At 40.4% G+C, this 16,897-nt stretch overlaps 1 protein-coding gene across 1 annotated transcript; it reads right to left on the reverse strand.

Moving 5' to 3' along the window:
• Nucleotides 1-672: 672 nt before the first annotated feature.
• On the reverse strand, nt 673-14,598 carry thnsl2 (threonine synthase-like 2). Its single transcript, XM_038734364.1, has 9 exons — nt 14,578-14,598; nt 9,299-9,530; nt 8,885-9,079; nt 6,499-6,651; nt 6,157-6,390; nt 3,450-3,598; nt 2,368-2,493; nt 2,100-2,254; nt 673-1,246 (listed from the first exon to the last, which is right to left on the reverse strand). The coding sequence occupies exons 2-9, from the start codon at nt 9,519-9,521 to the stop codon at nt 1,021-1,023; spliced, it is 1,461 nt and encodes a 486-aa protein (XP_038590292.1). The 5' UTR covers nt 9,522-9,530; nt 14,578-14,598; the 3' UTR covers nt 673-1,020.
• Between the last annotated feature and the right edge of the window lie 2,299 nt (nt 14,599-16,897).

Genomic DNA, 16,897 nt, shown 5'->3' on the forward strand with positions numbered 1-16,897 from the left:
GAGCAACAGAAGTCTCTGAGCATTTTAGCATTTAACAAAACAGAAATGCACGTTATCTCTGTCATGTCCTGCACCCGAAAGAAACTACAGCTCATTTTGCTGCTGCATGTCTTTATATGGATGTGGTCAGAATGACAAATGAAACAGAACTAATAGGCTAAACCTGCATACACCCACTGACTTTTAAGATAAAGTGGGTAAATACAAATGTCTAAAACATCTTTAGCATGTCTGTGATGGTTTCAGATACCTTACTGTTCTGATGCGCTCATGGTAACTATACTGTAGCTGCAGTATAAATGTAAATGCTCCGTACTTGTATAGCGCCTTTCTAGTCTTTTCGACCACTCAAAGCGCTTTTACACTACATCCACACACATTCATACACTGAGCCTAAGTGCTCAAACGGAAACTAACATTCACACTCATTCGTACACTGGCGGAACAGCCGCCAGGGGCAATTCGGGGTTCAGTATCTTGCCCAAGGACACTTCAACACGCAACCAGGGGGAGCCAGGCATTGAACCAACGACCTTCCGATTAACGGCCAACCCGCTCTACCTCCTGAGCCACAGCCGCCCCACATACAAGCTGTATACCTGAAGGGTAAATGTCAGTTACAGAAACTCCACTTTTAAAGTGGTATTTGGCAAATTTGTGGTGAGACGTTTAAACTCTTTAGAAAATACATTTTATTATTTTCGATACAAAGTCATAGAAAACTGTCTGATTTTATTCTTCAGCATGAACTTACATTTGTATCAAAGTTGTGGAAGGAATAAGTGATTGGTTTGTGGTGTGTTACATCACTGTACAAACAAAGATAAGTTGCATGACACTATGGACCAAGTTCATCAAAGAGGGAAGAAGAGGCCTTTCCCATCAACATACCTTACTACATCCAGATAAGGAAGTGCATAGATCAAGGACAAGCTGCCAGACTCACCTGACCTCATCCATATACAAATTAATGTTCAATCAGCATTTCTGAAGTAAAACCCGATTTTACATCTTTCATAATCAGCTGTAGCACTTCTCCCTGTTTTTCCTGACTGAACTCACATACTGGATCTTCTCTTTCAGTTTGTCCTCCCAGTCTTTGCACCAGTTCAGGCTCCGCTCCAGGTTCTGGTAACGGGTGGCCAACTTGTCCAGTGCCAGCACTGCCTCAGGTAGGTCAAAGGTCAGACCAGCTCTCTGCACTGCTGCCTGAAACTTGGCTGGAGATGCTGTTGCAACGTAACACCTGCAATAAGAGTTTTAGTAATTACTTCGAAAACTGGATAAGACCTAGAGAAGCTGAGTAAAGGCACATTTTGTTAGGTGTTAGCACACTCCGAGGAAGGTGTAGATGGAAACACATTTGTCTTGGACATGGAGAGAGACCACTGGATACCAAATCAAAGAAGTGATGTTTGGGGGCACAGTAAGTGGTGAGGGAATGGTCAGATCTGGCAGGTTATAGTGTTAAGGCAGTTATATACTTGAGACAGAAGTTAAAGGACACTTCCAGTTTATTTGAGTCAGTTTGAGTCTTATTTTCAGTTGTATTTAGAGCTAATGAGCATTTGCTAGCATGGTAACACACAATTAAGTTGACGATGGTAAGCATTGTGATCATGGTTCCAAGCTGACGTTAGCATTTAGCTAAGTATTGCCTCACAACATGACTGCAGACTCTTGTATGCACACCAGTCACTGGTGTGTGACTGTTTTGGGATTGGTCTAAAATATTTTATGATTAGTTGCGTTTTGAAACTTTTCAGAAAAGCTCTTTTCTTCTTCTGGTTCTTTGTGCTTGTTCTCTTTCAGCTTCAGAGTAAAACTGCTTCTACTTACTAAAATACGCCTCTGGAGCAGCAGTTGTTGTTTTGGTTATCTCAATTTCAGCTGAGACTGAAGACAACTGCAAGCATAAATCTTTTTCTATGAGGCTTCATATTTGACTGAATTTCTATTTCTGTCAAGTTGGACATTTTTGAATGTACACAATCTTTACCCCTTAAAGTGATGTCATCAGCTTTATTTCCTCCTTAAGGCTGTAGACAACCTGAGAAATGTGTGTGTGTGGCTAAATAGATGAATACAGTATGTTTGACCTGTGGAGCCTTGGGCTGTGTGGACAGTGGTAGTGGTGCCATACAGCCACAGCAGTGTGTGGACACAGCACATACTGGTTTTCCTCCCAGCATCGTCTCATGGTATCCAGGATCCCTTCATCAGACACTGTTCCAGTTGATAAAACTTGTGACAACTAGAAGTAACACAGAGGGAAAGATCATAAAATTATTAGGGTGAATGTAGGTTAAAATGTAGAATTGGGGGGGCATGCCTGGAATGATGCAGTAAATGTTGAATGGTTGGTACCAGATTGCGGTGGTTCTCAGGCAGAGATTGTCTACGTGATCGTTGAAACTCCTCCATCATGTTCTTCACTGAAGCTCCGTCTCTGCCCAGCAGTAGCCAGAACACACGCTCCATGTTGTATGGATCCTATAAGCCAAAAATCCGGGAGTGTGACACAGCATCCTGAATGACCAAACATGTCAATATAACTTTTATGTATGGGAATTCCTTGTCCCCAGAGGATGAATCCTAATGTCTTAGGATGACCAACTGGTATTTCATCTAGTGCCACCATTGGACCAAAATTTGCACTAGCGATATCAAAACCCATTGTGCTAATTGTGCAGTATGTTACTGATCAGATTTGTGTTCCTCAGATGTTAAACCCTTTCCTGTTAAACACTGAGATTTACTTGCCCACGGGTCTATATTGGGACATTTCGCGGATAAATTATAGTGAAATTGCCATTAAATTTGCTGACATCTGCCTGCGGGGATGAACCCTCAAACCAAACATAACATTTAAGCCCCACTACTGGTAGTACTAGGAATAGTTATTGTGAACTGTTGTGAATGCCTGCTGTAGGTATACGCATGACTATACACATATTATATATTCATTCGTTCTGACGATGGTCATGAATGGAAAAGACTACTGACTCTGTCTTCAACTTCTTAAATGTTGTCTTCACTATCAAATAATCTAATAAGAAAGCCAGATGGCAAGTCACAATTCTTGTGGACCCCACATGGTATCTCTGGGGCTGAAGAGTCCCAATGTGTAGTTACATTTTTGAGGAGGCATACGTCAGGCTTCATGTGTAGGTTTCGAAGCTAAGCTGTGAGCCTTTAATGCAGTGCCTTTAAAGTATAAGTGCAGCTATAGTTAAAGTTACAACTGTTCCTAAAACCACAAATTATGGGTTGTACAGTAAGTTTTGTACAAAATAAAGGTCTGGAGTGAATCCAGTTGTGACCTGATACAGAGAAATAGACAGTAATGGATAAAGATACATGATCTTATCAAAGGTAATCTTAAGGCTGACATGTCTAAAATTCTCATTAATATGAGCAGTTATCAGTACAGGCTGTGTAACTGTTACCTGGATGTCTATGGCAGGTGCCAAGGTTTGTGTGACATTAGCTGCCATGGAAAAGTCACCAGTGGTTACCATCCTGTGCACTATGTCATTAGAATTCACCATGGCCACCAGCTTCAGGGGCAGTCCCATCTGCTTTACAATGTAGCCAGCTGGGACACAGAGAGACAGGAGGGAAAGAGGGATAAACATTCTCATAAGTCTTTTGTTAAGGTAGAAGCATGTTTCTGAAAGTTTGATACCTTTGCTACCAAAATGATTAATGACTACATTCAATTACACAGACCAATGACTAGACAGAAGTAACTGGTTGTAAATCTATTACTACATGGGAATTAACTTTCAGAAATGAATGCCGACACAATTAGTCTTAGTTACTTGGTTGCTCAATTCTGATAACTGATAAACAAAATTATTAGCCGATTTGAGATTATCAGCTTTCACCTTCACAAATGTGAAGATTTGCTTGTTTTTCTGTCAACTAAAAACCTTCATATATAATAACGTAATAATAATAATAATATTAATTTGTGATGGGAATTTCTCACACATTGATATTTTGTCAAATAAAGGATTGAAGGCTCTCAGGTGGGCGTCCCGAGAGCTGGACAGGGTGGAGCAGGAGACTTCAGACCAGTGGCCTAAAGGTAGGAGTCCAGTGGCCTGGAGGCAGAACTGAAGGACCGAGCAGGTCTGAAGGGCAACCAAAAGGCAAAGGCAGAAACCCTCTGGAGGCCGGGACTGTTGAAGTTCTCGCTCAGGGGATTGTTGCAGCACAGGAGCTGGAGTCATTTGCACTTCAGCAAGGACAGGAGTCATCTGGGCAACCGACTGGACATGAGGAGCGGGAGTCGGCCCGGTCAGCGACGTGAAACCAGTAGCAGTTGGCCGGGCTGCCAACAGAGAGCCCGGAGCGGCCGAAGGAAAAGCAGACAGAACTGGTACTGAACAACACAGGCGCTGGAGTGCTAGCCAGCACAGTCTCTGGAGCACTACTCAGCTAAACCTCTGGGGGACTGGACAGCAAAGTATCTGTATCTCAGTAAAACTGGCTGGCAAAGTCTCTAAAGCGTTGTTGAGCTTAGTCTGGGCAGTGGCGAGGACGAGGAGCTAGGCAGCGATGAAGATAAGGAGCTGAGCAGCAAAGACTATGTGGTACTGGGCAACAAAGACTATTGGGCACTGGGCAATGGAGAGGCACGACAATGGCGAGAGCCAGTCCTCCTTCTGGAGGGCTTCACTAGAGGTGTCTCCAGGGCAAGATCCAGCAGGTAACTGGCTGGTACAAGACTAGCCGCAAGGCTATCTGGCTGGAGGCTAACTGTGTGGGTGCTCTGTGGCTCCAAAACAAGGTCCAACAAAAAGAAGCCAGGAGTCTCTAAAACATTCAGGAACTGGGACTGATGGTGCGTTCCATTTATCTCGGAAGTCGGCGCTGGGAATGACATCATACCCAAGTTGAAGGCATTCCAGTACAACAACAGAGTCGGAAAACCAAGATTGATGCCTCTGGCCATTTTTGGAAAAAACAGCTGATAACAACACATTACGCAGTATTTTGCACATACAAACATCGTAGCATGTCTAATGTCTACGGATATAAGTTGGACAGGACTGTATTTAATGAGACACAAATAAGACAGATGTACAATAAAGAGTAGGTTACTAAAGCTTTCACTACTGTTGATTCTGGGAGCAGCCATTTTGGATTTTAAGCTAGGGATTGGTGAGGTTCTCCTGACTTTCCAAGTTGGAAATATAGACTTGAGGGGGCGTTTCCGTTGAAACTAGGAAATTCCGACTTCTCATGTCAAATGGAATGCACCATGAATCGGACTGGAGCTTTCCAGGGGGCTGAATCAGGACAGGATGGCTCAAGACTGATGACCCCGAGCCTAATCGAAGTGAAGGCTGGTGGCCAGCAAGCTGGGATGAAGGCTGATGGATAACAGGACGGGGTGAAGTCTAGTGGCTAGAAGCCTGGATGCTAACTGTCTGATTACTAGCAGGTTGGGTGCTTGCAGACTGGAAACTAGCCAGCTGGTTGCTAGCCTCAGCGTTGTCGGGTGACTCCAGGGAAAACTACAAGTTAATTTTGAGTTTAGAAATAACTGCTAACATCCCAACCACAGGTGAAAAGTTCAGAAGCGTGGGACTAGAGAGAATGTTCTCCTTGAGAATATACACAAATAGTCTGCACTTATATATCCATAGAATGTTTAATGTCATCCTGTTATTTATTTCTCTCTTCTAGTTATTATTTCACTCCAGGCACAGAGATGCAAGTGAGGGGGCTTGGATGTTCACCTTAAAATCCTTTTTTCATGCACCTTTGCTGGGACATTCTTTTGTGAGTCCGCCATTCCTCAACTTTATAAAATAATTGAAGCAATAGAGAACATAATTGACTAATTTGAAAACTAGTCACCTGGAGCCAAATTTGCAGGCATCCTTGTTTAATGCTGCATCATGTGGCTGTTCAGATAGACGCTTTATTTATCCCAGAAATTTACAAGAAACAAAGGACAAACTGCCAAAACTCAAGTACTAACATAAAAGTAATAGAAATAATGCCATTTAAGCACAGGCATACAAGTGTGCAAAATACTCAATATTACTCGAATACTCGAATATTTATTAATTCAAGATGGATTTCTGGGTTAGTCATAATTCATTCAATCCCTCACCAACAGTAATCAACTGAACCCACCTGCAATGTTTCCCGCCCCTCCAGTAGGCACCACCACCTCCAGCTCAGGCATGTCTAAGTCAGCCTGCTCCAGATCACTGAGCTCCAGGTAAGCATAGATGAAGTGGGCGAGCTGGATCATGACTCTAGACCAGTTGACTGAGTTAAGGCTCATTAGGCCATGAGACTTGACTAGCTCCTGGTCAGAAAACAGATGGCGTAGAGGCTGGTCTATGTCATCTGAGCTGCCGTCCGCTACAAAATGCAGAGGTAGAGGTAAAACACACTCAAAAGATTCAGAAGAATAAAACTGAGGCTTTCGGATAATAACAGCCTTTATTAATTTAGCCTCATTAGGATTACCTGCAAACACATGGACATTATCCTCCAAACAGGTTATCATGTGTTTCTCTTGGACTGGAGTGATGCGTCCTCGGGGGTAAACCACTACCACATCCAATCCACAGAGACCTTTTGCACTCTGGATGGCCGAGCCACCTGTGTCTCCTGATGTACCTGGAGAGGAAAACCACAAATGGACTGATTCCAATACATTACATTTATCATCTATGACACTATCTATGATACTTTGTATAGTCTTGGTGCTTCTTTCTTCCTCTAGGGAGCATTAATGTGCTAGTAAATGAAATGATAATCACAGTAATGACTGTCTATGTCAAAGTAAAGCCTCTTTATCTTCAGCCACATACTTCCTGAAGTTTTGTTTTCAGTTTCTACATCTTTTCTTTTTAGTCTATGGTGTGTATACTGCTGTGCATTTCTGTGCATGGGTCTAGTAAAGAAATTACAGAATGAAATCCACAATTGATTCTTGTGAACTGATTAATTTGAGGTTTAATTTTTGGTTAAGGACAACATTGCCCCGCACGAGCAGCTAAATCCATCAAAGTTTACTTGTTAAACTCCACTGAGTAACATGAATCAGGACATGAAAGAAACCTGTCTGCTGATGGAACATTAAGCTTCATTTTCATACTTAACAATCCCAAGTATGAAACACTTCTATTGTGTGTTTTCTTTATAACATTTATACTTTGTTTTTTAATATTTTAAAATGCAGCATATTACTTTAAAAAGTATTCCATTCATCACCACAGACATCCAACCTTAGGAAGCTCTTAACAGTGTGCACCTGCTATTGCTCTTATGCTCTGACTCTTGTCAAAGGAGGAAGTCAGGTGGTAGTATTATAGAGCCAGAAACTCCATGTAGGAAGATGTCGGGTGGATGCATTAGTCAAACAAATGCAGACTTTAAGGAGAATATTAAGGAGACAGTTATGGTTTGTTTTTTGTAACCATGACCACAATCATAGCAGTGTCAGATCAGAAAATGGTTTATTGTTGAAACAGTTATTTGTCATAGTTTTCAGAAGGTACTGAAAAATTCATCAAAAAGTCACCTTATCAATTGTGGCATCAGATCAGTTCTGTTCTAGATAACGAGCCGCAGTGGCTACACCTCAGAGGGACATGGTACTTCAATGCATTTGAAAGAATTGCTACTGCACTAGTATGGTTCAGGGACATTTGGCCTATTCTACATCAGTGGAAGCCTAATGAAGTCACAGGTTCTCATCAGGGTCATTGCCAGGCTGACTTTGGATTTTGCCTGTTCCCATGGATTTATTTGCCTTTGCTGGACTTATTCTTTGGTTTTAAACTGCACCAGCTCTGCCACCTAGTCCTATTTAGGCCCAAGTCCCCGTGTTACTGGTTACTACTACAGCTTATGTCATAATTTTACAAAAGCTCAGTTCTCCCCATACACCAAGCTTGTATACTCAATTGTCATGGGGAAATAGGGCCCTGGCTTTGTGCACAGAGAGCACTGTTAAAACAAATGGATAACGTTTCTCCACTCCCTCCCACCGGAACAAAAATGTAAAAATATAAAAATTGCTCTGGTGAAGTCATTTAGAGTTTGCGCAGTATTAACCAGTCAAGACTACAACTGTGGGATCACTAAATTGCCTGTGCATTGTCTGATTTATTTGTTAACATCCTAACTGGCGGCTGTGGCTCAGGAGGTAGAGCGAGTTGCCCGTTAATCGGAAGGCCGAGACTGAGGGGACAGGGCATGTGGCGAGAACTTGTTCCTAAGTTACATTTTTGCTTATGACAATAAATGACGAAACAGGTTACGTCAGCTACCATGGTACCACTCCCTCATTCCCCTGATCAGAGCTAGCATAGAGATGTGACAGCTGAGAGAGGGGACCGAAAAACGCTGCCACTTCAATTAAAAATGTAAATTCTATTCATGAAATATGAAGGATCAAATGTGTGAAGACAAGCGTCAAACATAAAATCTAATGCTTGCACAAAACATTTATACTGCAATAGGTGGATGGTAAAACATGGAGTGTTTAATAAAGATGGTTCTGTTGATTTCAGAAGTTTTTTGAGTTGTGAGTTTGAGTTATTGTTTGAGTCATTTGAGAAGTGCCTATGATCATGTTCCACATTCTATCGTGTTATGTAGTGTGGGGCACTGGTCTTGGTCTTAACTTGGTCTTAATACACTCTGGTTTTGGTTAATGACTTGATGTCGGTTTGGGTGGTCTTGACTACAAATCAAGGTTGAATCACAGCCTGAGAATCATGGAATCAAAGGAAAAAGAACAGTAATACTCCCAGCTATAATTGCAAGAAAAAAATGTCTGCAACAAACAAACAAACAAATTTCCTTAGTTTTATCACATCACCTTAGAGGTGTTAGTTCTTACCTACAACAACGGTAGCTCTGTGATTCTCTTTTTGCAGGAAGTAGTCAAGGAAGCGCACCGTGCATGTCATGGCCAGATCCTTAAAGGCCAAGGTCTCTCCATGAAAGAGCTCCAGGACCAACAGACCCTCCTTCAGCCGGGCAATTCTCACCACCTCAGGGACTGAGAAACCAGACAGGGCTCCACCCACTAGGACTGGGAGAGGGAAAAAGATGAAAGAGAAGAATTCAATTTCTTGCTGTGCAGCTCTGTAATGGAATAGGTTTGACAAATTGCTCTGCTTTATTTCTTTGGTTAGTTAACATTCAATCTTTAAAGACTTTAGTCACTTTAATCATGTGTACTTTTACAAACATCACTCTATATATCAAATTACGTTGCGATAGCAGTGAATACAGTATTTCACCAGCTCACCCTCCAGGTCCTCTCTGGGGACCAGCTGAGTGGGGATGAACAGGGAGGCGACCTCCACCACCAGTTTAGTGTAGGACAGCCCCTTCCAGCCTTTAAGGGTGTCCGGGCTCAGGACAGGCACACTCTCTGGCATGAACATCCCCCCATCTGGAGCGTAGCCTGAAAACAGCACATCCCGGAAGCTCCATCCATGGACCCCACCCCGAGTACTGCAGTACTGCATTGGACAAACCTGTAAATGGGGACAAGAGGTTGGTGGGCTCCAATTCACAGCCGCCAGGGGACATTTGCTTCATGTCATTTCCCATCTCTCTCCCCTCATATCTGACAGCTCTCTAGTAAGGCATTAAATGCCCCGGGGAAAAAATACAGTACATAAAAGTGCATCACAAACCTGCCTTTTTGAAGGAATAGGCGAATACAATCAATGGGCCAGAAAGGCATAGAAGCCCCAAGTGCTTTAAACATGCATTCACTGACTGAGTTGTGTTTCTGGCCACCTGATCAAGGCTGGATTACAAAACACTGCCCAGGGTGCCATAGCCTTGAAGGGTCCTAAAAGATCCAAGTTCACTTGCATGTGAATTGTTTTTGGTAATTTCATTAACTGCAAATTTGTATGAGAATTTCAACACTAAAGTACAATATTAGCTGAAGTGTGTCCTGCTTTAATAGCACATTTTTTAGCCATGTCTTGTACAGGAACCCTGTGTAAGTGTAGTTTGAAGAGCTTCACAATAGAACTTTACATATAAGGTTTTGTGTGTTTAATCAAATTACCACAAACAATAAACAAATGATGTGTTATTCCAGCACAGGAGGACTGGCTGCACTGGATGTAGTGGGAAAATGTAGGCAACAGGACGGTAGGCTGGGGGTCAGTAGGCAGCAGGGGAAAGTAACTTTACTCAAGTACATTTACTCAAGTAATGTACTTGAGAATTTCCATTTCATGCTACTTTCTATTTCCACTCCACTACATTTTAATTAATTTTTTTCAGATTAAGATTTTACATATGAAGAGGCTATTTGCATTTGCTTTTTTTGGCTTGTGACCCCTTTATGCAAAAGCAGTGTCTAGTTGGAGCAGCACAGGACCACGGGACGAAACAACCTTACTGCATACAAAATCGAAAAAACTTCTGTAGATCCAACTCACAACAGTGAACAGTAAAATGCTGCTTTAACACTGATGCATCAGTTTTAACAATCTAATAATGTCACATATAATAATATATCAGTCACAGGGGACATTTGACTACCCAACCAGTACTTTTACATTTTGATCATTTAAATACATTTTGCAATTCTTCTCTACTAGGATGCAGGACTTTAGCTTTTAATTGAGTATTTTTTACTCAAGTAAATAACCTGAATACCTCTTAAATTACTGTCAGTAAGGGGCCAGCAAATTTTTGCATAGGCTGTCTCTCTTCTTAGCTCTGTTTCCAACTCCTGAGAAAAATATTCTACTTTTTAGCTGCTAAATGTGTTCACCAGCTAGGACTGGAAGTGTACAGTGTGGTTTTAGAGCTTTTCCCTGAAAATAGCTGCCTATTGCTGCTGGAAACAACACTGATGTCAGTGAGACTTAACCAAAACAATAAAAATGCAGATCAGATAACTAAAACCTCTGCTGAATGATGATAATTCATGTGATAATGAAAAATATTGTTTAGAGATGCTTTAATTTTTTTAAGTGTAAATGTGTAGGTAGGGTAGAGCTGGACGATATGGCCAAAAATGTTATCACGATAAAAAGTTTCAAATCTTTTGAATTCGATAATTATCACGATAAGTATCTAACCTTTATTTCTTTTGAGTTTAAAGGCTGATTTTTGCTACTGAGGGAAAGTTGAAGAAACCTGATGGTTAATTGTGGTTTAAACTCATCTTTATGGTCAACACTTGAGGCCAAACAGTGGATCACTTCACAAATCTGAGGTAGAACATTCAAAACAATTATAATAAAATCTTTTTCAACATTTTTTTTCAGTCCTTTTTCCTCAACAAAATAACCATCTTAATAAAAAATTAAGTCCTAATTCGTGTATGATTCAAGTGAATAAAATCAAACATTTATTGAATATTTATTGAACATTTGTTATATTGTTGAAAAAAATTATATTGCGATAATTATTGTTATTGTTTTATTGTCCAGCCCTAAGGTAGGGATATTAAAGGCTGACACAAAGAGTTATATTACAGTGAGCAGTCAATGTGAACTGTGCCATTAAGTAGTTCTGACGTTTAAATAACTGCTACATGTAACACCAGGCCAACCACAGCAAATAGTGGATTTACACTATAAATGTGTCTTTGTGTCTCTGTGGTAGATACCTCAACAGATCACAATTCAAAACAGTAAATAAACAATCAGCACTGTTAAAATGTAATTTTACTGGAGTCCAGACTTATGATAGCTATCATACCTGCTAAGTCAACACAGACTATGTACTACTCTATCTATTATACTGTCACACAAAGAATGCACAATACGTAACTCTGCAGTAAAAAATGATTTAAACAAAGCTCTTTCCTCTTCAATTTCTTTCAAGAAAACAAATTCATTCACACTTACAGAAAACTTGGTACCAGCCTATACTGCTGTGCTTTCTACAAGAAAGATAGATCTATTGACAAACTGTTGACTGTTGCAAGGAAGATAAAAGTTGAACTTGAACTTTGGAACAGCCTTCCCAGGGAACTACAGTATGTATTTATTATGAAGTAGCCTGCAAAAAAAACCTAATAGTGTTATTCTATAATAATCTATGGAGGAACAAAACTGCCAAAATCAAAAATAAATACATTTATATGCCATTAAACACACCAAAAACAAGTAGACATTAAATTTAGAAACGTGACATGGTATTTTTGTTTTAATTTGCTTCTATATTTATTTACATTTGCACATATCCCCATTTATTTAATAATTATTTTATTCATATATATTTACTTTATTTATATTTATCTACTTTTCGCCTATTGGTTGATCAACATCTGAGTGCTGACATGCAGATAGACCGTCAGGCTCACCACTGTCATACCGAGGTGATTACAGGGGCTCCGACCAGGACTCTGATCATATTTTATGGAGAAAATATTTTCTGGTTTTTCCTTTGTCATTCTACTTGTGGTCATGTTGTCAGTTTCAGAGACCTTAAACATGTTATGTGACATGCTTCACTAAGAACAAATATTACTGGGACCACCACAGATGAACATTTCATCGCAGCTACACTACAAGAGGAGCCTGAACTACATGAAAACAAGAGCTGATGCAATAGTTGATTTGATTTTAAACAACTTGTTTGATAACTGTGTTAATCAACATATTAACTTTTATGTTGTATTGGATTTAATGTTGAACAGTGTACCTGTTTTTTATTTTATTAACATGATAATTGTCATTTTCTTCAATCATACAATTATTAGAACTCTTAAAATACATTGATTGAGTGAAAAAAGTATTTGCTTGAGCCAGTTGAAGGCACAGTACACATGCACATGAGTTCATGTAATCAGGATGGTACCACCTCCATCTCAATTTGAGTCTGGAAAAACAATGTTTTTTGTACAATAATCAGTGAGAAACATTGTGCTCCAGCCTCTACCGTTTTTTCAACATAATTCTTGTGTCATTTGTGGTCTGATAAACAGAACATTTATGAAATTCAATGCCCCATATTGCTATTTGCCAAGCTACTTCAGGTGTCATATTTAGTGGGACCTAGGTGAGGGTGAATAGGTTGGAAGAACCATAGATGCATACTGACAATATCAAGTTAGCTTTAGGGAAAACCAGAAAATATTTTCTCCATAAAATACAGTCAGAGTCATGTACCGAGCCGTATAATAACTTCGGTTTGACAGTGGTGAGCCTGACTGTCTGTCTGCATGACTTGGTGGCCACTGGCGTGTTTGTGTGGGAGCAGGGCATGTAAAATTGATCCATGCACTCTGATGTTGATCAACCATAAGACAAAAGTAGACCCCATGACACACTGAATGACGTGTTTGCATAATGACGCAGAAATGCCCAAAGAAATGTAAAAATAAAACACATAAATGAATAAGTTAGGGTAAATAAATAGGGGCAAAAACACAAAGGCAAAATAATACATAAGCTACATAAATAAAATATATTTAAAAAGTAAATACTGTAATAAATAAATGTAAAATTAAACTAAGAAAGTATAAATAGGGGGATTTCTACAAAGGTGAATAAATAATATATTATTTTTGGTGCATTTGATGGCATATTAATTTATTTATTGAGTCATTTATTTATTTTTATTTTGGCAGTTTCGGCCCTCCAGCAGCGTTTCCACTTACGTTAACAGCCCAAACAGCTCCGGGCGTTTAGTTTATCAAACCACAAGGAACTTTTAAGTTGCATGCTGTTTACAGTGATGGAAGAATTACTCACATCCTTTAAAGTAAAAGTACCAATGGCACTTGCTACAGTATCACTTTGTATTTCTGTGTGGGACAAAAAAGGGGGCTTGCAAATGGAAAACCTGACAGCAGAGCTCGACCTACCAGCGTTACCAATAACTTAATGTCAGCCAGGAAGACAGGCAGGCAGCTTAATAAAGACATCAGCTCCTCTAAAAGCCTGATGTGATATTTCTGGGGGTCTCTAAAGTATTGACAGCATGATTTATTGCCATTCATCCCTGTTTTTATCCATCATAATGGATCATGCGGAGTGTCAGACTTCATCCAGCCAGAGGGAAAGATCACCTGACCGGTCGTTCCGTGATCGCCTGTCCCTGGTCCGCCCCCCTCCCTCTCCGGCTAGTAGCCTGCGACCGACACGCTGTGACGGTTCGTGATCGTTCCCTCTGGCTGAATGAATATTACCATGATCCGTGCACTACTGCAGCTGGGGGCTCTCCGCAGCGCCATATAACTTTCTAAATTCTTCCCTCTCACGGAGAAAAGCAAGGTCAGGTCGCAAACACAGCCGCAGCTGTTGTGTGAAGAGTAATGTAGAGTATGATTTAAAATATATATATATTATTATTATAATCAGACAAACATGCCTGATACTTTCACAGTCAGCTCCAGGCCTACATGCTTGCAGCTATTAATGATTCAGCAGCAAGAAAGCGATGGTATAACGTTAGTTCTCACACTGAGCCAGCTTGTTCAGTCACCGCAGGGTTTGCTAGTTTGTTTATATCGCGGTTAATATGCAGCAACAATAACAGCCTAAAGGAGAAAGCAGCCTCTGATCTGGCTATCGGGTTTTCAGAGAGCTTCGAGCTTACCTCGGATGATCTGTGCAGGGGAGTCTGCGCGACAATCTACAACCCTCTTCCCATTGGCTCAAAGGCTGTGGGCGGGACTTTGGTCCTCATGGAAGAACCACTCGCAGGACTCATTTGTCGTGTCATTACTTCGAAGCAATTTTGAGTTTGAAAATCCTAATATAGGCTAATTACACTTCATAATTATGTTGACATTATCCTGTCTGACTCTGCAATATAATTCTAATCATATAACTTGAGGATATCATCATTCATTTAAATTGGCTATTGATGCTACAGTGCAATTTTAATATGAACATCTCAAACTGCAAAACAACTTAAATGGTGCACTAACGTTAACTGAAGGTTAAGGTAAGGTGTAATCTTCTGGAGGCCCTGAAGAGAGGTACAGTGTGCTGATGTGTTGGCAGAGACAGATCAATGGTTGTTGTCGCGGTTGTGTGAAACTTGTAGGAGATGCAGCTCTGCAGACAGACGCACCGAACCAACCCTTCGATTCCACTGCTGCAGCCTATTATTGGGGCCCAAACACGACATGAGGCCCAGTGTTAATGAACACAATTTACACAGTAAAATAACTCACAAACACATTGAGGTGAGGTGTGTTGGGGCTCTAAATCAGTCCAAAAATACTACAGAATACTACTACTGCTTTCAAAAAGACCTTTCATATGGCCTACGTTCTGACTTGTCATAGCAGATAGCACAGGGATTACATTCCAGTTAAAGGGGTAATATGTAGTTTTCAGCGGCCACTAGCGGTGCGGTTTTAGGGTTGCAACCAGGCGCGTGCTCGTATGTGCTCGGCTCGAACTCATGAGCGAACATAATCTGAAACACAGTCGCTTTCATACAGAGATCTCGTTGTTCCCGGATCTGAGGCGGATCAAATCGGACCCCCTTTCAGGTGTAGTGCCGAAAAGTGACTGCTGTCTGCTGGAGCTGTATTGCCCAGTCTCTTCAATCACTTTCTGGCAAGTGAAATAGCCTACTGCATTTTTTGGGTTGTATTGGCCATTTAAAGGTATTTTAAGAGGTAAAAAGTACTAGGTGAGCTATAATCTGTCAAATATAACTCTTCTGAATGAAATCAAGTAATTTCAGGGCAGAAATAACCTTTCAGTCAACAACAAAAGGCTTCAATCATTTTCTGGCAAGTGAAATACTGCATTTTAAGAGTTGTATTGGGCATTTAAAGGTATTTTAACAGGTAAAAAAAGAGTGGATTGGTTGGTAGGCCTACACAGCAAGTAAAATAATGCAGAGTCATAAGGATAATTGCAAAATTGTCTTCATTTTCTATCTAAGTTGGCAGTAAGTTATGTTAATTAGGCTACAGCGCGTTTTCCAAATATTAAACAAAGATATTACACATAGGCCTACCAAACATCACTTTTCAGCAGTAACGTTACCTTTTAGATAGCACAGCGAGCTGGCAACAGTTAGTGAGCGACACTGAAGTTCACTAGAAAAGCAATTTCTGAAGAAATTGCGGCGTGAATGCTGTCAATGCTATCATTAATGACATTGTTGCCACACTTTATAACATTATAACAGTTAGAATAACAGTAAGCAACATTACTGTAGTAAATGGTTCTTGCAATGTTTTGTTGTCCTGCACCATTATGCTGCATGCATGCACCATTTCTAAGTGAGTTTACAGCCCCTTTACAGGAAGTAAAAAATGATTTATTAATAAGTGATTTCATTGAAAACTGACATATAGCCCCTTTAAGTACAATGTTAATCCTTGCAGCTATCAGCACACACAATACCAGGGCCTAGTAACTGGTAATAGAATGCAGCAGTTTTTAATGCTGTGGTTTTCCTCTAAGGGCATGTCAAAAACACTCTGCTGTGAAATAGGTAAACAGGTAACATTCTGAGTGATCACACAATATAGTGTGGGGTAGGCAGCCATAGCTAATGGTAAAAATTACACAGGTGGTTCACAAGTCAAAATATCTTGCACCAAGATCTCTCTTGAAGAGGACTAAAGTGGAATCTTTACTGCAGTGAAAACATACCGTCTGTAAATTTATCAAGGTTCATTTATTATATAATACACAGGGTTTCACAGTGACATGAAAACTGGCACCCTCTTCACACTACACATACAGAGCATAAAAATAAAAGCAATATATACTGTTGGATACATTATACAAGGTGGTGGTATGACGATCTGCAAAACCAGAAAACAGAAAGTTCCATGTCATTTCTTTATGATGGAGTACAGAGGATGAGGTGGAGATGAAGAGTCTCACAGCCTGAGGGAAAAGCTGCTATATTTCTGTATCTGTTCCCAGAAGGCAGCAGGGTG

Source organism: Micropterus salmoides, unplaced genomic scaffold (genome assembly GCF_014851395.1).
Source record: "Micropterus salmoides isolate LMB-PRFRI ecotype aquatic unplaced genomic scaffold, ASM1485139v1 Ms_hic_scaffold_20, whole genome shotgun sequence".
Taxonomy (NCBI): Eukaryota; Metazoa; Chordata; class Actinopteri; order Centrarchiformes; family Centrarchidae; genus Micropterus; species Micropterus salmoides.

Bases quoted from the DNA above. Each gene is read 5' to 3' on its own strand.
- thnsl2 (XM_038734364.1), bottom strand. From the start codon at position 9,521: ATGCAGTACTGCAGTACTCGGGGTGGGGTCCATGGATGGAGCTTCCGG. The intron at 9,080-9,298 runs GTGAGCTGGTGA...TCCCTCTCCCAG, and splicing joins CCCCAGAGAGGACCTGGAGG to TCCTAGTGGGTGGAGCCCTG. The intron at 2,494-3,449 runs GTAACAGTTACA...TTTGGCTTATAG, and splicing joins CACCTGCCATAGACATCCAG to GATCCATACAACATGGAGCG.